Here is a 26,460-nt window from a genome sequence, read left to right as displayed (position 1 = left end):
ATGACCCCAGAGTGCGCCTGGGGAAAGTCACAGCATGTGCTCCTTTAACTGGCCCAAATTCAGCCAAGGCAGTGGCGGTGGCGGCGGTGGCGGTGGCGGTGGTGGTGGTGGTGGGGATACATATTCTTCCTGCAACTTGATCCCTAAAGACAAACCACCAATTTCATCTGGGGCTTAAACGAGGAACTAATGACAGGTTCGAACACTGCGGGAAGGCTGGCCAGTTGGAATTACCAGAGATATTAAAACATAATGTACTTTATGGGCTTTTAAGGACTTTTCAAGGCAAAATTTGATCAGTACTCAATTTCTACCCTCCTTGCTAACTTCAGAACCATTCTTTTACATGTGGTTCTGAGAGATGTGTGTCTTTTTGTGCGAGTCCCTTGTAAATTAAACTCTGAAGAGCTGGTCAGTGTGAAATTGTTAGTATCATTTGTGATTCAGAGAAACTGAGTCTTTCTATCTCCAGGAAGCAATGCCCCCCATGCCAGCCACCCCTAGGCCCCTCTTTTTATGAGAAACCACCTTCTCTACCCCTCAGCCCCACTCACTGCCCTTGTTGGTGTCCCATCCGTGCCATCGTGACCCTCCCCTATGTCCCATCCTGTCACTGTGCGTCCAGATCTGATGCAGTCTCTGCTATGTGTTCCCTCCTCGTCTCCCACCTGGAACGTCCTGGCCCCTGTGCAGCTACTCAGGTTGCTGCTATAGCCGAGCTATGTGGGCTTATCCCCTTTCCCACACACAAGGAGCCTGGCTGAGCTCCAGCCAGGGAGGGGGCAATGCTAGGAAGAGAGAAAAGGAGAGGAGAGAGAAGAGGAGAGGAGAGGAGGGGCTGCCTGCAGGCTGCTAGTTACGGAAGTCACACTGTCCCATCCAACTGGAGAAGATGTAGTGAGCGTTTATGCTGGAAATGCCCATTGAGCCACCCCTGCCACATCTGTGGAGGCTGTAGATTGAGAGCATAGGACATTAGGCTCCTAGCACTCAGAGGCCCACTGTAATACCCAGTGCATACCCTGGCAAAAGCCTACCCTCGAAGGCATCTTAAGTCCCTCTTCTGCTCTCCCAACACTGCAGCCAGAAGAGAGGCCTCCTGGCTGTTGGGATGTAAGCACATCTAGGAGAGGACCAGCCTTTGAAAAGGGGTCAGGCTGCAGGGACCTGGAGACCTGGGCAGAGAGGAAAGAGCCCTGCCCTCAGGGCCTGGGTTCCAGGCTCAGCTCTGCTGGTGGCTTGCTGAGAAACCTTGGGCAGGTCACTTCCCCTCTCTGGGCCTCAGAAATGTCAGTCTGAATGTGAGTCTTTAAGACTCCTGACTCAGAGCTGAGAGAAGGAAACAATAATTACATCTGCCCTCTCTCTTTTTCTCCTTCCCTTGGATCCATAGTTGATACAGGGGATGCTACAAATGCCCCCAAAGCTAAAATAGGTCAAATGGCAGGGCAAATGAACCCAAGATCTAGGCTCAGTTTTACTTCTGGCCATGCCTCGGTTTCTCTATCAGCACCAAGGAGCTGAATAGGCCAGCCACTGGAAGTTGCTCACACAAGCCAGATTTCAAGGCCATTTAGAAGAGTAGTGATTCCCACCCTAGGCTCTGCTTTAGAATCACCTGGGGATGTTGTTTAAAATGGAGATGCCCAGGCCCCACCCCAGACCTACTTAAACTTCTCAGAGGGGACCTAGTTCTATTTTGACAAGTTTCCCAAGTGACTCTGACACTCACCCAGGAAATATTTGGGGGAGCCTTGGAGGAGGCATAGGGCCTCACCTCCAGACCTGAGAGACCATTCTACCTTCGAGAGCTTTGGATTCTGGAGGCCTTAAGCAATTGGCGTCCAAGACCCAGGATTCACTTCCCCCATCAGAGTTTGGCAGGGCCAAGGCGGACTTGGCCTGGAGCTTGGTGGTTCTATTGGTGAGGCCCAGGCAGGAGTCCATGAGGCCCCAGAACTTCAGGCTGAGGGACAGTGGCCTCCCAGGCCAGCTGTTCCTGGCGACCCAGACTCCTTGCTCCCTTGCTGTGTCAGCAAAGGACCCCTGAGGATGGCCCTGAGGCCAATCCTCCTTCCAAACCTCCTCTGTCGTTCCACTACTCCCTGCCGTTTTCATGCTGTGTCTCTTCCTGTCCCATCTCTTCTCCTTGTTTTTCCAGAAAAGAAAGTCCAGTTCCAGCGTTCAGTTAATGGTGAGTGTCTGCCGTCTCCTAAACGCCGGTAAATGCTGGGCCTCGAACCCTCGCTCCTGCCTCCCTCCTGCAGGCTGCACTGGGAACCTGGGGCGGGGACAGGGTGCTCAGGGCGTGCTTGGTACGTGTGTGTTGTGTGACAATATGTGTGTTGTGTGTGTGTGTTGTTTGCGTGTTTCTGTTGACACCTCCAATTCTGTGGCCTGGGCCACCAGCCCAACCGTAGAACTGAGAACTTCCTCTGGTACGAAGGTCGATTTGAACCCAATCCCACATCCAGCCCTTGGCTTCTTGCTTCTCCTCACCTCTCTGCTCTAGAACTCTTCTCCAGGCTTGACTTTTGCCAGTTTGGTGAGGGTGGGGCTTGGTTTGGCTAAAACAGTAGGCGTCATGGAAGCCCTTCTGGAGCTTCTGCAAGGCCACCCAGGGCCCGACAGAGGCAGCGGAGCCTGCCTCTGTCTAGGGGCTGCAGTGGTGGCGTGGTGGCCCATGGCCCTCTTCTTCTGATTCCATTGCTGTCTCACTCCTTTGCGTGGTTTTTCTCCCCTCTGGAAAGCCTGCCTTCTCTCACGCTGTTCGTTCCTCTCTCTCTTCCTCACCTGCCATTTTACGGCCGCCATGGTGTCTTCCTGCCCCTCCCAGCGCCCTCTTCACTTCCTTTAGCAGACAGGGCCCAGGGACCCTCTCCCACTCCTTCTATAAAGGCCAGGGTCCTCTTGCATCCATCCTTTCATCCCCCACCCCACCAGCCTCCTGCTCAGCTGGGCCCTCCCCCACCTTAGGCTGGAAAGTCTGACAGGGTTTTTAGTGCAGCATCCGGACGCAGAGCCTGTGAGGCTGATGGGATTTGGCCGCATCACCAGGCCCCTGGGGCAGCCCTCCACTGGCCATGCCTCAGCCCCTTGCCAGGTGGTCCTCACCCACCCCCCCCCCCCGTGTTCTTTTTCTGCAGGAATCTTCAGAGAGCACCAACACCACCATCGAGGATGAAGACACCAAAGGTAGGGAGGGGCCTTGCTTGGGGGCTGGGCCCAGGACAGACCCCCCTCACGGTGCCCTTCAGCCTGAAAGGGCCCCAGTGCCAATGTCAGGTCCTGCTCCTCTGCAAAGAGCCTCAGCTTTGGCGCCTACAGCCCAGGTCCACTGAGGGACACTATTCCCCCACATGGGGTCCTTGGGCCATTGGTGGTACAGGGCTGAGCTTTTCTTATTCTAGGGGTTATGCGTTTGTTTTAATATGCATTAGAAAACATTTGATTTAACAGGTCCAAATCATAAATTTATAAATGGTATGCATTTCCTTTTAAAATAGGTATATTTCAGGTTTGTTTTTTTTTTAAAGTGAGTTGATATTAAAATATCATAATTTGACATCGTAATAATAGATGATGGGAAGGCAACTATTCAGAAAGTTCAATTGACTGGAGCGTGGGAAACACTTGCTAAGGCTAACCCAAAATGTAGGGGTGGCTGTAGCCTCGAAAGCTCTCAGATGGGGGAGAGGGCAAAAGCCCAGGTAACTGTGATGGGACAGTAAGAGAGGAAGTAACAATAATAGTAATTACGGCTGTCGTTTGTGGGTCACTTGCTATATATAGCAGGCAAGGTTCCACCTGCTTTATATATATTAATTTACGTAATCTTTACTACAACCCTGGGAGGGGGGTGCTGTTCTCAACCCCGTCCTCCAGCCGACAGGAGAGGTCCCGTGGCTCGGGCGCAGTGAAGTCAGGAGTGGCAGCAGGCGGTCTGGCTCCAGAGCCTGGCCCTGACCCGCCACTGTGGGTGGCCTCGGTGTGCAGAGAGTGCACCCGGATCATGAGGACGGAGGAGGGAGCGCTGACTTCCGCTCAGTGGGGACCGGATCCCCAGATGAGTTAGCACCGTCCTGCTGGCCCGGCCTGCACCCGGCCCCCCTCCTTCCCCTGGGATAGGAGACAGGCGAACACAGCTCGAGTGGTGTCAGACATGCAGGAGCTCATGTGAGATGGAGAAAAGGGCCATCTCCCGGGACCCCTGGGAACTCAGCTGCGTCCATTTAGACATTTTTCAGGAGTTTAGATATGTTACCGCAAAAAGAATACAATGATTGGAAACAGAGCATTCTGTTATGGAATGAATATTTTGCACTGGAGCAAAGCACAAGGGACAACCTGCAGACCTGTTAGGGTCAGGTCAGCATTCTGAGTCCCCTGGTACAATTTTCTAACTGTATTCCTGCCCCCGCAGATTCCAATTCCGTGAGTCTGCCGTGGGCCAAGACATGTTTTGGGGTGCTCCCCCATATTTGAGGTTTGACCCCGATGGTCAAAGTTGGGCACTGGGGTTCTGCAGAGACTCAGTGTAACCTCAGAACCTTGGTCTCTAAGCAGACAGACAATGTGGAGATGATCAGGCCCTGGGCTTCTCTGCCGAGTCCTTTTGCTGGGTAACCTTGGACAAGTTGCTCAACATCTCTGAGCCTGTTTCCTTAACAGGAAAGAGGTGGTAATAATTGTACCAACTTCAGAGGTTTGCTGCACAGATGGAATGAGAGGATGTATATATGGTGCTCGCACAGTGTTTGGCACATTGTTTAATTGAGTCTCGACTTCTTATTTTTGAAACTGGAGTTTGTGGTAGAATGACAGGAAGCCACATGACATCTCAGAGCATCCGTCTTGCTCAAAGGTTATTTTAAGACAAATATTTAAATGTTAAACATGCAGGAAAATATTATGAAATAGAATGCAAAATTTGTATGTGTTACTGACGTAAAATATGAGCCATCAAAGACATTTTCCCCAGGGGTAATGGTTTGGGAATGTATCCCTGAGGCTCCAGTACATGTAAACATTAGCCTCTCTTTTAGCGAGAGGGTGGGAAAATTTGCAAAGATTGACTTTTGTTCACTTATGCCCCTTTCGTAGAGGAGGCTCTGAGGCCCTGAGAGGAGGAAGGGCATGTCCAGACTATAAATACAGAACAGGGACCCTGCTCCCTGCCTCAGTTTCCCCATGGGTAAAAAAGCCCCAGAGGCCACCTCTGATGGAGGAGATGCTGGATCAGTCGGGAGATTTTCCCTGGATTTGGCAGGAGAGAGGAGCCCTTGTGCCTTCCCCAGTCTCTCCAAGCCTCAGAGAATGTTTCCAGAGAACCATTTTCTGGTGTTAATTTGTTAAATCTTCTTACCAAATGAGAATAGCAGCTGCTGGGGTGGACTCTGACCTAACATTAAAGTTAATTAGAAATGTCATCCTTCAGGGAACATTTTCCCTCCAGCGAAGAAAGGAACATTAATATTTCAGAGCGCCTCAGGCCTCATGCACTGGACTCACCCTCTGGCTGCACAGGGCTCTGCCAGGCTTCCTCCTCACTCCTGTCCCTCCTCCTGGTCTGCTCATGAAAAATTAATTTCCTCTCCAGCCCAGAGAGCTACCTCAGATTCTGGACAGAGACTTTCTAGAAAATATTAGCCAGGAATGCTGATCCCATCGCAGCCTCGCCATGCTGTGTGACTTTGAGGGAGTGCCTTAACCTCTCTGGGGCCTCAGCTTTCCCGTCTATAGGGAAGCACACCTGGCAGATAACAGCACCAGTGGTCACTTCTGAGCAGCTGCTGGATGAAACCCTCACACAGTGAAGGGGCTGCTGAGGGCATGGGAGGGGCCTGGAACCAGAGCAGCTTCCTCCAGATCTGAGGAGCACGAGGCCCCCAGATCTTCTGTCCTAAAATGGAGAGATAGGGAGATTCCTGCCCAACAGGCTTAGACTGGGGCTGGAGGCATAGCCAAGTCAGGCACTGTCTCAGGCTGCATCAATGGAGATACGGTGTCCAGAGCTGAGGAGCAGATAGAGTGCCACCCTAGCCCTGACATTCTGCAGTATCCAGGCACAGCTGGGATCGTGTGCCCACACTCATACTCAGAGAGGCATTCAGATGTGTCAAGGGCCTTCGAGGGGTAGATGGCCAGCCTGAGTCAGGACCTGGAAACAACATCCTGGAGCAACCAGTAGCGGCCCTCAGCCTTGAGAAGAGAAGACTGGTAGGGGGGAGGGCATGGTGGCTGCCTAGGGGAACCAGCTCCACCCAGAAGGCAGAAGGAGGACCAGAACTGAAACTGGGGGCTTTCAGGGAGACAAAGTTCAATGGAAGGAGAAAGGAGACTCAAAAGTTGAGACCTGTCCGACAATGCAGTGGGCTGCCCAGCAGAATACAAGCCACAAATTTCTGGTCAAGACCAAACCACCACATATTGGGCTGTTTGGAAGCACCTCTGCCCTGGCTAGAGGCTGCACAAGCAGGAACTTCCCATTTGGAGATCTCCAAATGACAAGGATCACAGCTCTCATTCGTGGCATGCCAAGCGCTGCTCTAAATGCTGAACAAAATGCGTCACCATTTACGTGAATGAGTTAGCAAGGACCCATATATGCGTTAGCTGTTTCCACTGATCTATTCAAAACACACTTAATTCTCCAAAGACCACTGTGAGGTAAGTACTGGCAGTGCCTCCATTATACATATGGGGAAACTGAGGCATGGGGAAGTACTTTGCCCTTCTGGCTCCAGCATCCATGCCCTTAAGCACTTTGCTAGACTCTTGGAGATGGCAGCAAGAGGAAGCTCATGGGAGATAGGACAACAAGCACAGGTTCAAGGAACGCCAGGCTGGAAGGGTTCTGAAAGTCCATGGAGAAAAGGCAAAGGAGGTGGCACAGATCCCATGGCCAGTCAGTGGCACGTGGATTCCCTCTGGGTCAGCACCCCTTATTCTAGGTGGGAATGGCTGGAACAGGGTGGCTTCTGGCAGGGCTGGGGAGGAGCAGTGGCCTCTAGACTATTTTTATGGTCTATCCTCAGTCTCCAGTTCCCATAAAAGAAGGCAGAGTTGGCCAGGGTTGCATCTCCCAGGAACAGCAGTTACCAGACAACTTGGGTAATTCTGGGGAACAGGGCAAAGACAGCAGCCCCAGGCACTGATTTGGAGCCCTCCATCCACTTATTTATTCATTCGCTCAACACGTATGTATTGAGTGTTGCCTCTGCCCCAGCCCCAGATGAAGCCCCAGAGATAGAAGTGCCACAAGCCTGGTGTGACCTGCCGGAGCTCATGGCCTAAAGTCAGACTCATTCCTGACTCGGGTGATTTTGATTGGAGGCATGAGAGAAAGAAATTAGTCATTCACTGAGGTGACTGACTTTGTGGGTGATAATTGGTGCATCTACTGGGTACCCACCACATGCCCAGCACGGGGGGGTCCTGCCCTGAGATGGTGTCGGGGAGACTGATGGGCTGGCTGGAGTCTCAGCTCCCCCGGAGCCAATGATTTAACCTCTCACTTTCAATTTGGTGGTCTTTGAGTTGGAAGTGATAACTTGCAAAGTTTTCCTGCAAGGCATCAAGAGCACCTGGGTTCAGCACCCAAGGCAATGCCTGGCACGTTCATTCATTCATTCATTCATTCAATAATGAGGGCCTAGGGGGCCAGGCCTGTTCTAGGCTTCAGGGATATAGTGGGCTAGGGCAACTGTGCTCTAGCCTCTATGGGCTGATATTTGAGTTAGAGAATGAGAAAGTACACGGGTCTACACAACAGCTGGGTAAGTGCTATGACAGGCAGTGTGTGAGGGTGCAGGGTCCTATGGAAAAGGCTGTAGGTGGGGAGCAAGACTCAGCATCTCATAGGTTCTGTGTCCTTAGGCAAGTCACAAGCCTGCGGTGGGCCTCAGTGTCTCCCCCAGTTTCACAAGGGGGCTGGAGTCTGATCTCTAAGGTCTTCCAGCCTGGATGCTCTGTGATTCTGTGTCCTTCGGGCCTGAAGTGAGCACCCCGGTCTGGGGGCAGGTACAGGGCCTCAGCAGGCTTTGGCTCCTTCCCAGGCCCCCAGACTGCAGAGGCCCGGCCTGGGCTGTTCTCTGGGACTTTACCTGGGACTGCTGCAGCAGTCCTCTTGGCTGGCCAGGTTTAAAGCTCGGCCCGAGGCTGGGTCAGAGAGAAGGGGGCCCTGCCCCTGCCAAACCAGGTGAGGCTTCTGTGAGACTGACTGGGGACCAGGAGGCCTGGTTTCAGATTCCTTCATCATTGAGGCTCAATCTCCTCATGTGTAAAGTGGGGAAACCTGGCCCTGCCCACCTCCCAGGGAGTTTGTGAGGGGTACATGAGGAAGGTGCTGGGAATTCAATACTTTCACTGGGCATCTACTATGTGCCAGGCTTTGGGCCAAATGCTTCACGTACATCATCTCATCCTATCCTCATGGCAACCCTGGGAGGAGGACACTACCATCCCCATTGGACACACCAGGAAACAATCTCGTGGCCCATGGTTGCATGGCTTGTAAACACCTGGACTGGAATTTAGATGACAATCTATCTGGTACCTGGGTTTTTTCCACTACATGTTCACCACTGAGCAGACAAGAGTCAGTAGTGTCCCTATTTCACAGGTGGGAAAACTGGGGCTCAGAATGTCACTCACCTAGTAAGAAGACATGAGTCCAGGTCCCCAGGTGTTTAAACCTCCAAAGGAACGACCCGTTGCTTGTGGTGTGTCAGTGGTGGACAGCGGAAGGCTGAGTCTCAGCAAACTGGGATTCATTATGCCTAGAATGTTCTGGACAGCTCAGTGCCTGAGTCCTACTGGCACCCAAATGGAAAAGCTCAGCTGGACTCAAAGGATGATTAAGCCCCAAACTCTCTCCTCAGCTGCCGCAAGACGCCTTTAGCCCAGGGAGCCCCTGACTCATGGCTGCCAGTGACAAGTGTCACAGCTGAGCCTGTGTGGATTCAGGAGGCAAACAAGGTGGGAAATACCTATTTTGGAGTCAAGACCTGGGTTCAAATCAGGCCTAGAGTCAGAATATCCATCATGTGTGCTTTTTGGAGGCAGTGTCTGCCACGTGAGACAGTGGCTCTGCCCTTTCTAGTTGAGGGAACTTTTGTACCTTTTTCATCTTTCTGGGCCTCAGTTTCTCCTGTTGCAAAATGGGGGTGATGCTATTTACTCCCAGCGACTACACGAAGATAAATGAGATCTGTGTGATGTCCTCAGGTCCCAGCACAAAGTCTGGCACGTGATAAGGACTCGGGAGACAGTACTTTGTGCTTTGTTCTATCACTATTGTTATTTCTCTGTGTCCCCTCCTGCCTTACAGTGCGGAAACAGGAAATTATAAAAGTGACAGAGCAGCTGATTGAAGCCATAAGCAATGGAGATTTTGAGTCCTACACGTGAGTTGACGGGGCTCATTCTGCACGTCTCTCTGCCTGGGTCTTTGTCCAAGAGGGTGATGATGGTTAACTTTGGGGGCCCTTACTTCTGACCCTAACTCACTCACTCTGCCTTGTGCTGTGAATCAGGCTGAGCCCACATTTCTGTTTTGCATTTGGACTTTATGCTTTTTAAAAGTTTTCTGTTCACAATGCCTCCTCACCATACCTCCTCTTCCTCTTTTCCTTCTCTTCCTTCTTCCCTCTCCTCTCAAGTCTTATTCCCCAAGAGGAACTCCAACGGAACTCCTTTGCTTTCCCCTGGAGAGAAAGGGTGGTCTCCATGGCCTCGTGGGCCTCCTCAGGGGATGAGCTGGGACGGAGGGGAGCCAGGCAGCCCCTCCTCAGTCCTGCCTCCTGGGCCCAGGTCAGGCGGACCTTCCGGGACGTCTGCCCTCGGAGGGGCAGGCTGTCTGGGAGTGAGTGTGTACCTGCAGGGAGCAGGCGTGAACAAAGCACCTGAAAACCGAACCGTAAATCCTCTGGGCAATAAGGCAGAGTGCACGAAATTAACATACAGTGAAACAGGCACTAGGAGACATCCTGTACACACACACCTGGCCCAGCCGTTGGTGGGGCAGCTGTGTGCAGAGGCTGGCCCAGAGCTCCCCCTGGTGGCCACCCTCTCCTTCCTGGTCTGGCTGGGAAGCAGGTCTCAGCTGGATGGAGTATTCTGGGCTTAATGTCTCTTCGGGTGCAGACAAGGCCAGAGCCTGGAGATGTAACAGCTGGGCCCCACTTAAGCTACAGCAAAGTGACCCTTACCTGTTGGGTTAAAGTGAGGTGGGAATAACCTGGCTGGGGTTTGCTCCTTGGGTAGCCTGTTTCTGGCTTCCACTGTGCCCAGAGCAGCAGTATGTTTCCCAAAGGCTTCGCATGGCAGGGCAGGCGCATTCTAATTATGGGGAGGGTATCCAGCAGCAGTGGGTGGCAAGGACCCCAGAAATTCACTGGTTATCTCTATAGGATCAAGGACAATGGAATGTGCATGTGTGAAACTGAGGCCTGCATGTACATATGCATGTGCATGGACTTGCACACTGTGTGCATGTTTACTAGTGCATGAGGAGTGTGCACACAGGCATGTGTGCATGTGAGTACCTGGATGTTGTATAAAGCACAGAAACAGGCTGTTAAAAGGGTCTTGCAGCCAAATCTAGAGAGTTAAGTCAGGGTATATCAGGATCTGGGCGGGGAGGGGAAGAGAGAGGTGGCCCCTGTGGACCTCAAGCCTCCTAGTGCCATTTCTGGGGCCCTTGAAGACCCTTCCCACCTCTGCGGTATCTCTTCCTCTGAGATCTGCAGTCTACTCTGGGTTCTGACCTCTTACCATGACATCTGGGGTCTGTTGTGGTGCCTCTGGGTCTGGCTCGGTGTAACCCTGGAAAAACCCCTTTGTCTCTCTGGGCCTCAGTTTCCACACATATACAACAGAGCTGGAGCAGATGGTCTCTGAGTCTGTTCACTCTAGGAGGCGGAGACACCCAGATATTTCCAGAAGTGGGGCTTCTTCAGTGGGGGTGCTCAATGTCCAAGGTGCTCAGAGTTTAGGTTTGAAACAGGCCTCCCAGGCTGCCTCAGACCCCAGCCTTGGAGGATTCTGGAGCTGGAAAGGCCCCAAGAATCCCCTATGGTCTGAACCCCACCCCACCCCCCCCATCCCCTGGCTTCATCCATCTGGAGAATTTTAAGTCCTGTGTGGAGAGGTGAGTTGTCTGGGTCAGACAGATGGTCAGGACACACTCTGAGCACACCCTCCCTGCAAGAGGCTTTGTCCTACTCTTGCCAGGATGTCCAACTCAGGCTATCCTGGGCCTGACATCCTCTTCCAGGTCTCCAGTTGATCATTGATTGGGATCATTGCTTGTCCTGGGGTCCTTCCTGTTTTTGCCCTTTCCCCGCCTGGCTGTCAGGGTCTCCCAGAAGACGAAACTTGGAAGGGACCAGTGAGCTGACCATTCACAGCCTCCGTTTACTGAGTGCCTCCTGCCACACCCCATGCTCATCACTCCCCCATATTATTTCATTTAATGTATTTTCCTCATCTTACAGAAGAGGAAACTGAGGATGGCAGTCAGGGCTGCTGCTAACCCCAGGGCACCTTTGTGCAAATTAGCAAAAGACGCCCCTTCTGGGCATATTCCTGGCTTGGTGAGCAGAAGTCACTTTTATGTGTGGGAAGACAAACCAGGTCAAACCCCCAAGCCAGCAGCCCTGGGCCAAGGGATGCAGTTTGGAGAGTGGAATGTGGGCTGAATTTCACCCCCACCTGGACGCTCAGCCTGGCACCTTTTTGCCATGCACACCTTTGCACAACCATCCTAAGCACTGGCTTTCAGAGATGCTAAGCCACTTACTTGAGGTCTCATAACAGGAAGTGGCAAAGCCAGGACCTGAACCCAGGCTTTCTTGTTCTAAATGGTGCCATCCATTCAGTGATGCCCTGCACTTTATGGTTTGCAAGCCCTTTCCCATCCCCCAACTTCACTGATACCAAGAGGTAGGTACCATCAGCCCGACTTCACAGGCTCACTGTAGGACAGCCCAACTCTCCTCCGATCCAGGCCGCTGGAATTAAAGGGTGGCCCCGAGAAGTGGCCTCAGACTTCTCTCCTCTGGCTTCCTTCCCCCAGGAAAATGTGCGACCCAGGGATGACAGCCTTCGAACCCGAGGCTCTGGGGAACCTGGTTGAGGGCCTGGACTTCCATCGATTCTATTTTGAAAACCGTAAGCAATCCCTTCTCTCTGGGGTGCATGTGGTCTCTCCTTGATCCATGTCCTGCTGGCTGGCACAGCAAGGTAATGGGCAGGGCCCTCGGTGCAGCTCAGGAGCCAGCAAAGCGGAAGATCCCATGTGGACAGGGGTTGGCACCATCTTGGTTTCCTCTGCTAAGCCAGGCCCATCAGACAGCCAGCTGCCCACCATGGCAGAGGATGGGGCAAGGGGCTCCCAGAGGCCTGGGATAAGTGTGACGAGCTCCTGAGTCCTCTCCTGGTTCTGGGTGGGGCTTTATTCCCATTTTACAGCTAAGGGGGCCTTCCCATCAGGCTCATGCACCCAATTACAGCCATTCTTGACATCTGGGGCCATCTCAGCTGCCTAGCTGCTCACAAGCTGGCTGGTGGGTTTTTATGCAAGAGCCCTGTGAGTGGGAAGTTTGGGGAAGAGGAGAGGACCCCATGCTCACACTGCTGTGCCCTGCCTGTTTGTCCAGGTCTCTGTCCTGCATGTCTGTCCTTGCTGGGCCTCTCTTCTGCAGGAGAGGCCTTGGCAGCTTTGCAACCAGGGGGCAGAGCTGGGCCTGGCCTGGGGCACTTTCTGCCTTTATCTGTACCTCACCTTGGCCAGGGGTCAGAGAGGGACGAGCCAAAGCACCCGCAGTTAGAATCATGCAGCTCAGGACTGGGAGAAAGGCCCTTCAAGGTGGTTTATGCAGGGTCCCCCAAGGTGAAGGACATGTCCCACCACTGAGGCTACACAGGATGAGTTCAGGTGTAGACAGGCACCACGGGCAGAAAGTTGTTCCCTTTTAAATCCTTCTTCAATACTTCTGGCTACACAAGGGGGAAAGCTTAGTTGGGTACTAGCCTGTCTTTGACTTTCTCTGAGGCTTCCTAATCTCTGTTTATCAAAGAGAGAGCAAGAGTCAGGCTCAGTTCCTTGCAGGCAAGAACAAGGAGCTGGAATTACAGACTTGGACTTATTAAAATTTTATTCTGTGATACTGGTTGATCATTAATGACTATGCTAGAATGTTTTCTTTTAAAATAAATTTATATAAATTAATAGAGCGAGTGAGAATTTAAGGAAATGCTTTAATAAGGTGAGTACAGGAGGCACTTGTATAAGGTAGAAATAATAAAGGTGGTATGTAAATGATGGAAGTGGGGGGAGTTGATCTGGTCCAGCTCTTCATCATACAGAAAGGGAGCAGAGGCCCAGGAGGGGAGGGACTTGTCCAAAGAAGCTGAACCTGACTCACTCCTGCAGCATCTCTTACGGAATTTTTACAGAGGCTCAAGAGCACCCCTAACAAAGCTGCAAGGAAGGAAGCTGCATCTTCCTTTAATAAACCAAATCGGATTCTGATTCTCCAAGGGTGGCAAAGGGGATTAAATTGTCCTGCAAGAGAGGTGGTTGAGTCCCTGGCAGGTCGCTGCAGCCACCGTTTTACCACTCTGCCCACTAGGGGCGCTGGTTCCCCATTTACACGGCGGTCCAGTGTGAACTCACCAATCCTCAGGGAGCCGAGCAGAGGCAGGCTAAGACCTGCAGCTAAAGGCTCAGGGAAGGCAACAGGGACGTAAACCCGGGGAAGTTGCCTCCATGCAGTGGGCCCCATGCCAAAGGCAGCACCCACGAGGGCAGGGCCCAGAGCAGCTGCTCTCTGCTGCTCAAGTCCCGTCTCCCAGCTGTCTAGGTCTTCCTGCCTGAGGAGCTGGCCTTCTGCCACCCTGTCCACAAGGAGAATCATATCAGAAGCCTATCCCATCTGTTCGAGAGGTGGTCACATTTGAGTGGTCTTTCTTTACAAATGCTCCGCAGGCCCCCCAGCCCTCACTGCCAGAGCAAGGCCCTGTCTCCTCAACAATGTTGGGCTCTGGCTGTCCTTCTGGACTGTTCTAGACTGCCCTGGTTCAGTCCCACCTGGAAGCTAACTTCTTTCAGGTCCAACTGCTTTTCCTTCAGGAACTGGCCCAGCTTGGGTACAAATTTTATGTATGATTTGGGACAAGTCAGATTGCTTCTCTGGACCTTTGTTTCCATATCTGCTAAGTAGATGCAGTGAAATAGATGATCTTGGATGCCTCCAGCCCTAGGTGCTATGAGGAATGCTTTCAAACGCCTCCCTGCATTTTGTAGTAGGGCCACTGGGTGACTTCTGACCTCTGAGGTCACTCCCAAACCTATCATGCAAAAGCTCTACCTTTTCTATGTCTGAGAGCCCAGGATTCTAAGAGTCTATTATTCCTAATGTCTAAGACTCAGCAATTTTTGAGTCCGTTATCCAAAGCCTGGGTATAAAATGATTATATAAGGGGGCAGATGTTAGTTGATGCTTTCTGCAGTCCTGAAAAAAGAAATTTTACATTTTTCAGGAACTCAGTGGCTCACACACCTGGCTGTGCCTCAGCTTCATGGGTGGCAAAGGGGAAAGGAACTTCCACTCGTAGAGAGGGGTTGGGGATCTGTATTTTATAGAATTCTCCACATGATTTGGACCTGCAATTGGGCAACACTGAAGGAAGGCACAGGGGTTGCTCCTAAACCCAAGGTCCTGGTGACTCGTCCCACTGCTCCCTGGGTCAGAGTCTCTCTGTGTGTGTTTCCTATCTTGATGAAAAAATTCAGAGTTCCTAGAGCAACAACCACCACAACAAAACGGTGGCCCGTATTTCACATGGGGGGAGCTGGCTTCAGGTGCTTTTGTCGGTTCTGTCGTGGTTGCAAGAGCATTGTGTTTCCCCCTGGCTCTGGAAAGCTCCATGACCTCACCTAGGGTCACCAATATCGTCCTTATTATTTCAAGATTCTAAGATTCAACAATTCTAATATTCTCCAAGTTTCCATAATTCTAAATGCCTACAATAGAGGTGGCAACTGGGGGCCCATGGGCGATATCTGGACTGAAGATTCATTTCAGGTGGCCTGAGATCTCACATAAAAACTCAGATTTCCAGATTCTCTTGAAAATCAGAAGGTCTGGTAACACTGGCCCGAATTACTCACCCAGCAACCACTAGGAAAGGTGTGTACCACACACCCTGTTTGGATGGGACATGGGGCTCTGTTTACCACAGTCCCCACCACTCCCTACTAATCCCTGGCCCAGAGGCAAAGGGTCGGTTGTCATTTAGCATCTTATCCCCACTCCCCTCCCTCATTTATGGACCTGCCTGGCCCCTGTGGGGATTTCGTTTGAGATACCAGAATAAGGTCTTCTGACTCTACAATCATCTTGTTCCTATACTTCTGTGTGTCTGTGATACTCTGAGTCTCAAACTCCATTCCCCTGAGTTTGAGGGAATCCACTGTAGCTAATCTGGGATGGCACATCCCAGTCATCTAGAAGCTCTGCCTTGACTTGCAGATAGCTGAGCCCTGCCACGGAACCCCCTCCTCTGGAAATGAGGTGGGCAGAGGGGCCTCTGCTGAGGGGGTCGCTGGGCATGGGGGGAAAGTGACAGGAAGGAGGCAGGAGGCCCCCAGTTGCATCTCCTCTGCCCCCCACCCCCCAGTCTGGTCCCGGAACAGCAAGCCGGTGCACACCACCATCCTGAACCCCCACATCCACCTGATGGGCGACGAGTCGGCCTGCATCGCCTACATCCGCATCACGCAGTACCTGGACGCGGGTGGCATCCCCCGCACAGCCCAGTCGGAGGAGACCCGCATCTGGCACCGCCGAGACGGCAAATGGCAGATCGTCCACTTCCACAGATCTGGGGCGCCCTCCGTCCTGCCGCAGTAAGCACCTCTGTCCCCTTCTTCCTGCACCCACCCCCACACACACACCACGGGACAGTCTAAAGGAACGGGGGGTGTCAGCCTGGGCAGGAGCCATGCCGGGGAAGCCCGCCACTGCCTCCGGCCCCTGAAAGGCTGCAGGAGGAGTACGGGAAGGACCCAGGCCTGTGGGCCCCAGTGGGGGAGCTGGGAGGACCCCCGGGAGGCAGCTGAAGAGATAGGGGGAGTGAGTGGTGCCCCAGGAGCACCCACACTGCCCCAGCGTCTTCACTGTGCCTCACAGTTGAAGGACCAGGCCCGGGGTCACCGCGTTGCTGAGCCACGGAGACCCTCTCTTCGTCGGTGGAATGTAGCTGCTGGTTCCCCCACGTGGATCTTGCTGGAACTCCCCTCGTCACGTCTCACGACCACCACCACCGTCGCCTCCATGCCTGTGCCAAGAAAACCTGCCTGTTCACAAAAGCCGTCGTAACTCCAAGCAAATGGCTGCACCCACCCCAGCCCTTCCTCTCACTCCTGCTCTCTCCTCATCCACATGTCCTTGAGACTTCCCCTGCAGGGGTGGGGCTTCCTCAGGCCTGGGTGCCCTGACTCAGGGCCCCAAGGACCCCCCACCCCAGCGGTGGTTCCCTGGTCTTGCCTTGTGCTGCAGGCTAGAATGCCCCAGCCCTGACCTCACCCAGGCTGGAGAGGAGAGACTGAGGACTGTGGCATCCACCAGCCCCCCCATCTCTCCTTTGGCGGGGGCCCCCGGGGGAGAGCAAATGAGCCCCCCAAACCCCCTGAGCTGACCTCCCTGCAGGAGCAGGTGTGAGAGTTCCAGACGACAGGAGCTTCAAGCCTCAAAATCCTTCCCTAACTCATCTCGCCTCCTGCCCTACCAGGGAGTTTTTTCTCTTCCTGAACCCTCCCCCTTAGTATCCTCTCAGGGTACCCCACTCCCCCGCCCCGATCCTTCCTTCTTTCTTCTGCTGACCTTCAGCACTTAGCCGCTCATCCCATGCTTCCTTCATCTGTGGAGAATTCCAGCTTCGTTTTATCCAAGCAGGGGAATCTGATCGTTTTCGAGGGCAAAAGAAAGCAACGTTTAGGTGTCACTTCTCCTTGGACCGCATGCCTTTTTATAGCCAAACTTCCGTGTATTTCGTAACTGGATTTCGCGTTAATGGATATTTATGTAATAACTAAACCTCTCAAATTATTGTAAGGAGGGTTGGGTTGGGTTGGGAAGCGGGGATGGTAAGAGGGGTGAAGGGTAGTTTTTTTTTTTCTGTTCTAGAAATCCTTTCTTGTTTTCTGTCATCTCTGAGGTAGACTTGGTCCCCTGTGGATATCCCGGGCTGAGGGGGACTCAGCCCCAGGGGGAAGGGCCTCTCTGACATCTTGGTCCCAAGGTCAGCTGACGGGGCTGCCTATGGGGGCTGCGGAAGCTTCCAGTCTGTGCTGGTTAACAGCGAGTCAGGGCAGAGAGTGCGTGCGCAGGACGGAGATATCTGTGCTTTCTTCCCTCCTGGGATCCTAACTACCAAGTTTCCCAGGGCTTCATCTCACCACCACACCTGTTTGCCTCCCCTGGCCCCTCCCACTTCCAGGGACCATGAAGCATGTGTCTTCATTGCCCTCTCCCCTTGGCATCTGACAGCCAAAGCAAAGCACCGGGAATCTCTCTCTCCAGCCTCCTTCTGCAGCCCTGGGTGTGCATCTCTTTCTCTCTTTCTTTTCTCTTTCCCTCTTCCCCCGGGGACTGACTCTGAAGTGGAATGCCTTGGCACATCCACTGCAATCTACTGTCTGCACTGTTTTCTTTGCATGACTTTATATGCAGTATGTTGAAAAAAAATGAAAAGAAGAAAAAACACTCAACAAAACCAATCTACATGTTTTTGGGGGAAAAAAAAAGAGGTTGTATTCTCAGTGTCCGACTCGGAATTCCATGTTGCTGCCTCTCTGTGCTTTTGGCCTCTGTGTGGCCGTGTTTCGCCAGCATGAGATACTATCCCCTCTGGAGGATTTTAGGGGAGAAAGAGCCACATCCCCAGGGATTTGGAGGAAGCACTGGTCTCCCTCGAACCTCCGGGGAGTCCTGGGTGTTGGTTGGAGCAGGACAGATGGGGATATTTGACACAGGACTTTCTGAGTTTTCCCTGATCATGAGTTGTCTGCTGGGCTCTTTGTCAACTCCTGCTGCCCGGACTGAGGAAGCAAGGGGGCAGGTCAGGCGGGCTGGGTGGGGACTGAAGACCAGGAGACAGGCTGCCCAGGCCTCCTAGTTTCCAAACTGGACCTCTGTCCTTGGCAGAAACCCTGCTGCCCAGGCCCAGGGGTGGGCCCTTGGCCTGCCCTGGGCCCAGAGTGCTTCCCGCTAAGGTCCAGTGAGCTCAGCATCCCAGCAGCAAAACCACCTGCCTCACGTGGGAGCTCCCAGCTCCCCCAGCCATCCCTTGCCAAAGGTGAGGTGCGCTCCTCACCAGGGGATGCTGCAGTTACCATGGCAGGGTCTGGTCCCCCCTTCTTCAGCCTTAGTTTTCCCATCAGTTGAAAGGGTGAAAAGTTCCCACCCAGCCTACACTGCAGGGCTGATGGGGGATCAAAGGGCACAGTGGTATGAAGCCCAAACAGCACTGGGAACTTACAGGATTAGTCGCTGGCTGGCCGCCTGTTTAACTCTGGGCTTGGCCGGTCCACCTGACCTACCCACAGCCCCTCGTTCTCCTCTGGTGCCTGTCAACTGCTCCTCGGCAGTGAACTGCAGGGGAAAAAGCAGTGGTTTGGACGTTAGTGGGCTTCAATTCCCAGCTCTGACCCAGACTTACTGTGTGACCTTGGGCAAGTCCTTTCCCCTGTCTGGGCCTTAGTTTCTCTCCCAGAGAAAACTGAGCTGGAGGACCCCAAGTTCCTGCCTTTCATTTGCTGAGATGCTTCCTGTCCACTGTGTCCCTCTCTTCCTTGTTTTTTCTCCAAGTGCCAGAGAACTGGAGGCAGGTCCCACTCCAGGCTGAGAGGGCCCTACTGCAAAGGCCACCCCTGGGGATGGGCAGCCACCTGCCTAGACCACAGGGCACCGGGGGTGATCCTGAGGCAGCAGGCAGGGGAGACTGGCAGAAAATGCCGGCCAGAGCCCAGCCTCCCAGACAGACTCTGTGCTCCTCCAAAACACCCTTCAGATGCAAAAAATCCAAACCCAAGCAAAAACCTAGGCTCAAGCATGCAAATGCATCTACAGGAACATATTCTCCCAGGTTTGTGCCCACTGCTGGGCAAATACTGCCCTGCGGCCTCCTGTCTCCCTTCCAAGGGCGATCCTTTGGGGGGATGTGTTTGCCAGTCTCCCCATGCTGGTTCTTTGTTACTGTTTGTATGGGGTTTTGTTTCAGTTCTTTTTTTTTTTTTTTTAAAATATGTGGCTGTGAACATGAATGATCACTGCTCAAAATTTCTGCTATCCGGGGGGTGGGAGGGTAGAAGGGGTGTCTGTTTTATTCTTGGTGTTTTCAGTGCAATAAATAGCTGCAAACGTCTGTGTCTCTCTGAGTCAAGCTTGGGCACTGGGAGGTTTGTCCCGTGTTCCGGATCTCCCAGTTGTAAATGGAAAGCTGTGGTCTTTGATCACTCGGGTCACGTGCCCAAGGCCGAGCCAGTCACTGTGGGATGATGCCTGGACCACACATACCCCTTAGGGCCAGGGATGGGGTCTGCTTCCCCAAGGCATGTGGGATATCCCTAACAAGAAGGGAGATGGATCCGGGTTGCCACAAACAGTCTCAGCAAAAGTATCCCTCAGGGGCCTCATGGCAAGGCCCTTCTCCAGGTCACTGATTCCCTTATCCAATGAGTGGTTGCTCCAGAAGAAGCCAGCCTAACCTTGCCCCGTTCTCTTCCCTCAGCCACTAAACCTCACAGATAAGCTCCCCCAGGCCTCAGAGCACCTGGAGAGTGGTTTTGAAATGAGATAAAGAGAAGAAATGTTTCTTTACCCCCAAAAAGTATTTGTGAACCAAATGCCCACAGCAGGGGCCCTGGATTGGAGAGAGAGGTGGTGGAGAGAGGAGACCCAGGCAGCATTAGAGAACATGGGTGGTTCTCGGAGCCTGGTTGCTCACCTGACTGGGCTGAGCCAGGGTGATGTGCAGGGGCTTTGGCCCTCCTTGGGCCATGATGGGCCAGGCCCCACCTAGAGGCCCGGATTCCACAGGGCCAAGATGTGCCCACTGGAGCCCCCATCCCTCCCTGTACCATGCTCCAGGTGCCCAGGACCCCAGAATTCCTTGCCCAGGACCTTACCAGCCACTCCCACAGTCTCTCATCACTGCTTTTATGAAGGGTGGCAGGGGTGGGGTGGGGGGTGTCTATGGGGTATGTGCCCCTGGCACATGTATGAGGACGTTCTCAGTGACAGCAGAGGCAATGGCTGGGAAGAGCAAGGGGCAGGCTGCAGTGGGGCCTGGGGCTTCCATCTGCACCCCACCCTGCTGCTGCAATTGTTAGCAGGCCTCCTTCCCCGCTCTGCCTTCACACAACTCGGGGAGTGGTTCCCCCACAGGGCTTGGACTGCCATTGCAGACAGTGGCCAGCAGGTGGCAGCACAGGAGCAGGTTACAGGAGGCCCTTGGGCCCAGCAAGGCCACCACGCTCCGGACATGCCCAGTGGACCTCAACAAGGGTCCTCTAACTCTCAGGAAGTATCAACGCCACCTAAAACACTATCATCTCACAGGTGCATGGCCCTCTATAGTTCACAGAGTGCTCTCACACCTCTTATCATTGCTACTCCTTACAAGAGCCCTATTTCAAAGAGGAAGGCACTGGGGGCTCAGAGGCAAAGGCTTCTTGCAAGACTCAGAGTCTGGACCTGGCCCCAGCCCCCTTGCCTCGGAGCACGGTGCTCTGCTGCCTCTGCAGCACCAGCCAACAGTGCCTTTGACCTCCTGCACCCTCGTCTCCTCGGGGTCTACACCCGCTGTCTCCCCCACCTACATGCCCACCCACCCACTGCAGAGGGCTGGTCCTCCTCATTCTCCTGCTCAGGACCTGGGTCTGGGATCTCCTCTTCCAGGAAACCCCACCCCATCCTCAGCCTGGGTTAGCTCCCTCTCTGGGCTCCCACCACACTCCAGCCACCTCGCCCTAGGGGCTGGTTTGAAGTGTCTGCCCAGTGGGCACACCCTGAAGGCAGGACAGCCTTTCCTGCAGACTCAGGATGCACGCCACTGCCGTCGCTCTGCTCGCTCACAGGGACTAGGCCCTGGGCAAACGTGTTGCCGGGAGGAAGGAGGGAAGGGCCGGGGCCGTGTGGGCGTGAGTGCGGCACCCACCGCCACCGCGGCCACGGCTAAGACCATGGGCACTGACCAGGTGCCGGGCACGGCCACCCCCTTTAAATTTGCGGTCTCCAAATCCTTACAGCAGCCCCCTCCGGGAGGCACTGTCTCTCTCAGCTCCGCAAATGTGAAGGCTGAGATGCAGAAGGGTGAAGGGCCCAAGATCGCCCCGGGGAGGTGAGATCCGGACGTCTGTCTCCCTGGGAAGGGCTGGGCACGGGAGAAGCAGAAGGATGAGCTCGCCCTGTCTGTTGTCCCCCGGAATCCCTGATGCATCCCAGAGAGGGAGAGACATGCCAAGAACCAGAATGCAGGGCCAGCTGGGAGGGGTCAGACCTGGGGGAGCAGAAGAAGGAGAAGGAGGAGTGAGAATTGCAGCTGGGGAGGCTCCTGGAGGCGCTGAGCAGGTGGAGATGGGGAGATGGGGGGGGGCAAGAAGGACAGCTGAGGACCCAGAGTGGTGGGTCAGGTAGGGAGGGGAGAGGAAGAGGCTGAGGAGGAGGGGGTTGCCAGAAAATTCCGAGGGCTGAGTGTGCTGCGGATCTGCAATGAAGTAGGCGAGACTTTCCAGGGAACAGTGGGCCCTGTCTGCTGTTGCTCCCCCAGCAGCGGGAAAGGGCCTTCCCCAGACCTGGCTGCCGTAAATCTTTTAGGAAACATCTCCCAGCAGGTGTTGGGAGTGTTTGTACAGGGCAAGGTGGGGCAGGTCCAGGCCTGTGGGAATGGCCCCTCTTCCTGTCCTTCCCCCTGGGATGAGCCCCACCCTCCCTTCTTTTCCACCTGGGCCTACCAAGGGCTCAGAGGCAGCCCAGCCCAGGCCACAGCTGGGGGTGGAAGGGGCCACCTAGAAGAGGACTGTCCCTTCCCCCAAAGAAAAGGGAGGTCATCACCATTCTCTCCTGGTGCTTCCCCTCTCTTGGCCTCAGTTTCATCATTATTACAATGGGATTGAACATGTGATCCCCAAATACTGTGAACTGGGCAGGCTGCTATAGAATCACTCAGGGAGTTTGCTAAAAATACAGATGTTTCCAGCTCCACCCTTAGAGAATTAGACACATTGGGGCTAGGATGGGACCAGGCTGCTGTGGTCTGGGGGCTCCTGCAATAAGCAGCTTCCTCTTTCCCCAGTTCCCACAGTGACTGGAAGTCCAAAGATACAGTTATCACCCAGCCCCACCTAGCCTCCCTCTTCCCCAACCTCCTTCTCTGACTCAGCTAAATCAATATTGACCATCGGCCCTCCCCCACCTCTAACTCCTGCCACCACCCAGGCCTGAATCGCTCTGAGACCCCAACCCTGAGCCCACAGAGTCAAGGTCAAAGCCAGGCTTGGGGCCCCTATAATTGTATTGCTCTGCTCATACCCCTCTGTATCCCCCCAAGTCCTGCTGGTTTGGCAGGGTGCCCCAGCTCACTGGAGACATCATCAGTCCTCTTAAACATTAACCTCATCATGCAGCAGGAGTGAAAACTTCCTTCCCACCAGGCAGAGCTTCTTCCTGAATCCCCAAATCCATCTCAGAGGAAGGCGCCTCTGGTTTCTTCTGTAGCTCTCCACTGCACGGCACCAAGAAGGCTAAATCGGGAGGGTGGGGGACAGAGAGCTCCCCTTTGCCCACCTCTGGTCCTGTTCAACCCACTCATTTTACAGTTGGGGACACTTGAAGCCCAGCCTCTGAGGCTGGACACTGGGTGGCGTGGACAAGCCTTGAGCCTCAGTCCTGGGCCGTCCCTTGCTCCAGGCAGGCCAACCCCCGGCCTCCTTCTCCCTAGGCTGATTGGAGGTAGGAGCTGGGCCTCAGTTTCTCCACCAGTACAAGAGACAGCTGATTAATCATAACAACCCCACATGGCATGCGTCTATATGCCATGTTTCGTGTCAAGTACTTTGACTCACTTCTTAAAATATGCATTGGGAATCTTTATTATCTCATTTAATACCCTGCAAAAGGAAAACTATCATCCCTATTTTGCATTTGAGGCATCTGGGGTTTGGAGAGGTGAAACACCAGATCCAGCTGGGCCACACAGCCAGTAGGCAGCAGAGCCAGGATTCAAACCATGGCAATGAACCACGGCCACGTGGCTCTGACCAAAGGATTTCCGGTTTCATCTTGGTTCCTACTGCCTACAATTCTCGAGGGTCTGCCTGTCACAGAAGCTGTGCGCTTTAATAGGAAAAGGACTTTTCCCCCAAAACAAAAATAACCTTGGATGGAGGTGCTGAGGAGGCCTTGGTGTGGCCAGGGCAGGCGGCAACAGCTCTGTCCTGGCGGGAGAAGGCCGTCAGGGGGGCTGGGGCCAGGGCAGCAGGAAGTCGGGCTGAAACGGAGCAGGGAGATGCCGGCCAAGGATCTGTGGGCGGGCAGGCAGCCCTGGACGCCCTTCCAGAGCAGGACCAGCATCAGCAAGGCCCCAGGCCCCCGAGGGAGTGTTCTGGAGCTCAAGGAGCCAAACTTTCCATGAGCCACCGGCAAAAAATGAGTCTGGAGAAGCGCTTCCACCGCAGACCCAGAGGCTGAGCAACCAAAGGTCACGTGGAATCTGGAAGGGCCTGGGATCGGCTTAACTCTTTGCTCATTGTCCCTGGAGCCACCATCCAGCTCCTGCAAAGCTGTGGGCTGGCGCCATGAGGCTCAGGGTGGGGTGGCTGGCAGATGAAGCAGGTCCCATCTCTGGCCTGGTCAGGGGAGGCCATGGTCCCAAATGTATTCCTTCAACCGACACACGTACCTCAAGTGCCCACCAAGAAGCAGGCACCCTGCAAGGGACCCTGCAGCATTAGCTCAAACCCGGATGTGTAACTTTGCTATGATGTAGGAATGGTCATTATCTGCATTGTACAGGTAAAGAAACTAAAGCTCACAGAGGTGTGTGTCTTTCCCAAGGCCACATGGCCAGGGAGGGGCTGAGCTGGGCATCGAGCCCAGGTCTGAGTGACTGAGCAGATGAGCCCACTGCACAGGGCCCTGTGGCTGCCCCAAAGCACTCTGGGGTCTGAGGAGGACGTTATAACTGGACGGAAGTAAAATGTACAGTCTCTGGAGGACATGAGTGCCCTGGGCAGGCAGAGCTGGGGAGTTGGGGTTCCTACCCCAGATGGAGGGCTGAGTCAGACCCCAGGAGGCCCCTTCTAACCTGGAAAGTTTAGGATTCCACATCAGGCTGGGGAATGGAGGAACGCTTACAAAGGAGGGCGTATCTGAGAGGGGCCTAACAGAGGGACAGGAATCCAGTGGGTGGGTAGGTGGGAGGCTGGATCAAAGTGGAAGTCTCAGGTCAGGAGGACAGCCTGGGCCTGCTCAGGGCATGACACAGAGAGGACCTTGGCAGGGTGGTGTGGGGAAGGCAGGGGCAGGGCCTGCTGAGGATGGCACACCAAGGCAGCCAGGGGGGCCCTGGTGGTTCCTGTTCACTGTCACTTGACCTTAGGAATACAGCTGACCCTGACAGTGTGCTGGGGAACCCTCCCCCCAAAGTCTGCTCTCCAAGTCCCAGTACCATGGGATGGAAGGGACTACAGGTGACTCAGTCCCATCTCAGGGCACCAGGGCACCCTCCCCTACCCCCCGATCTGGGCATATGCTGACCCTCTAGAGCTCCCCACCAGACTCGCAAGTTCAGGGGTCCACGGATGCAGAGATCAGCTGAGATGGAGCTGAGGACTGAGTGGGGGTCAGGAGCCCTGGGACCTGGCTCTCCAGCAGGTTCTCACGGTGGGATCTCTGCTCTGCAGAGCACTGAGCTCCACAGAAGATGTGGACAGGAGGCCCTGTTTGACCTATGCTGTTCTCCATCTTCCCACACATTGGGAAGTGTCTCATAAAAACCCAGGCTTCCATTTCTCTCCCTAAGCCCAACCTGGCAAATAAACCCATTAACCTCCCCCCACTACAAGGGACATGACTCCCACGAGAATGAATCTCCCTGGGGATGTGGGATGTGATTCCCAGGAATGAGCCTGGTCCTGGCAGCTAGGGATTGAAAATGCCTACTTGACCAAAGCGGGGGGAGAAAAGAAAGGTAACAAGCTGAGGTCACAATGGCTGAGAGATCCCAAATAGAGTTGAGAGGCTATCCTGGAGGTTTCTCTTATGCAAGCTCAGCTAGACATCCCAAATGGCCACAGCATGTCATGCCCTTGCCAAAAGTAGTCCCCAAATACCTAGGTTCTTACCTGAGATTCTATAAAAGATGCACTCAGTAGGTTTTATCTTTCAGAAACTTAAATACAATGGAGTGTTCCTATACCAAACAAGTCCTAAAACCCAGAGGTAACAGCCTCTTTAAGATCAACTATCAGATGCAGCCCCCTTCCCCATACCATCGTCACCCCCTTTTAATATGAACAAGTTAGGGTGCTCACTGCCTAGACACCCCTGAAGATGGAGAAAGAGATTGAGAGGAAGGAATAGCAATAAGCAAGATAAGATTTTAAAAAGGTCTATGAATACTGAAACTTTATATAATCATATATATATTTTTGGATGCTGGGGTGTTGGAATGGCTGGAAGGAGGTAAATGACATGGTAGAACTGCAGCCCTTAGCATCCCTTGGGATTTGCTCTATAGCTGCTCATTGAATTGTGCCTTGAAAGTCTTCACCTTTCTGAATATAACTTGTATTGCATATTAAAGAAAGAACAGAAATTGTGGCCCGTAACCTATAACAATTTTTGAAGTTACCTGAATGACTGCTTGTTGAGCTGTACATCAAGAGATGATACCTTTCTGTATAATATTCTACAATAATGGAAATGGCTGAAGTTGTGGAATTGTGACCCATGACAGTCTTTGAGATTTTCTAACTACTTGTGAAATTGTACATTGGAAGTTATCAATGTTATATATATATGTTAAAGTTCACAGGAAAAAAATGAAAACAAAAACAAAAACAAACAAAAAACCCAGGCTTCCAGGCTCTCTTAAAAAGCTGGGAGATTCGGCAACCAGGGCTCATACTTCTGAGGGGAAGCCTCCTCCTTAGGATACACATGTTTTCTTCTCTAGTTCACCGCAGTCCCCACCACTCCCTCTTGTCTCTCCAACACTCACTAAGGGTCAGCTGCCACTTATTCTCCTGCTCACACCAACAGCTTTGCTCCCCCAGGTTCCCTGCCTGGCCCTGGGGGCACTTTAGTTTGCCACTCTATTAGGACAGTGTGGGATTCCATACTGGGGTCGTAGTCTGGCAGGGCTGATGTTTCTTTCCAGGAGCCTACC

General features: G+C 53.5%; 1 protein-coding gene across 3 annotated transcripts in view; it reads left to right on the top strand.

Annotated features, from left to right (window-relative positions):
• The window catches only part of CAMK2A (calcium/calmodulin dependent protein kinase II alpha), a 65,117-nt gene extending 45,813 nt beyond the window's left edge, over nt 1-19,304 (top strand). Inside the window, exons 14-19 of one of the 3 annotated variants that reach the window (XM_037801108.1) lie at nt 2,162-2,194; nt 3,147-3,195; nt 9,332-9,407; nt 12,080-12,174; nt 15,688-15,916; nt 16,200-19,304. In XM_037801108.1, the coding sequence (XP_037657036.1) occupies nt 2,162-2,194; nt 3,147-3,195; nt 9,332-9,407; nt 12,080-12,174; nt 15,688-15,916; nt 16,200-16,203 (486 nt within the window). In that variant the 3' untranslated portion in view covers nt 16,204-19,304. Of the gene's footprint in view, nt 1-2,161; nt 2,195-3,146; nt 3,196-9,331; nt 9,408-12,079; nt 12,175-15,687; nt 15,921-16,199 lie in introns of those variants that run through there. The other 2 variants (XM_037801109.1, XM_037801110.1) reach the window with 2 other exon arrangements.
• The last annotated feature ends 7,156 nt before the right edge of the window (nt 19,305-26,460 follow it).

The sequence above is a fragment of the Choloepus didactylus genome, chromosome 13 (genome assembly GCF_015220235.1).
Source record: "Choloepus didactylus isolate mChoDid1 chromosome 13, mChoDid1.pri, whole genome shotgun sequence".
Taxonomy (NCBI): Eukaryota; Metazoa; Chordata; class Mammalia; order Pilosa; family Megalonychidae; genus Choloepus; species Choloepus didactylus.
This window is presented reverse-complemented; position numbering and strand designations above follow the sequence as displayed.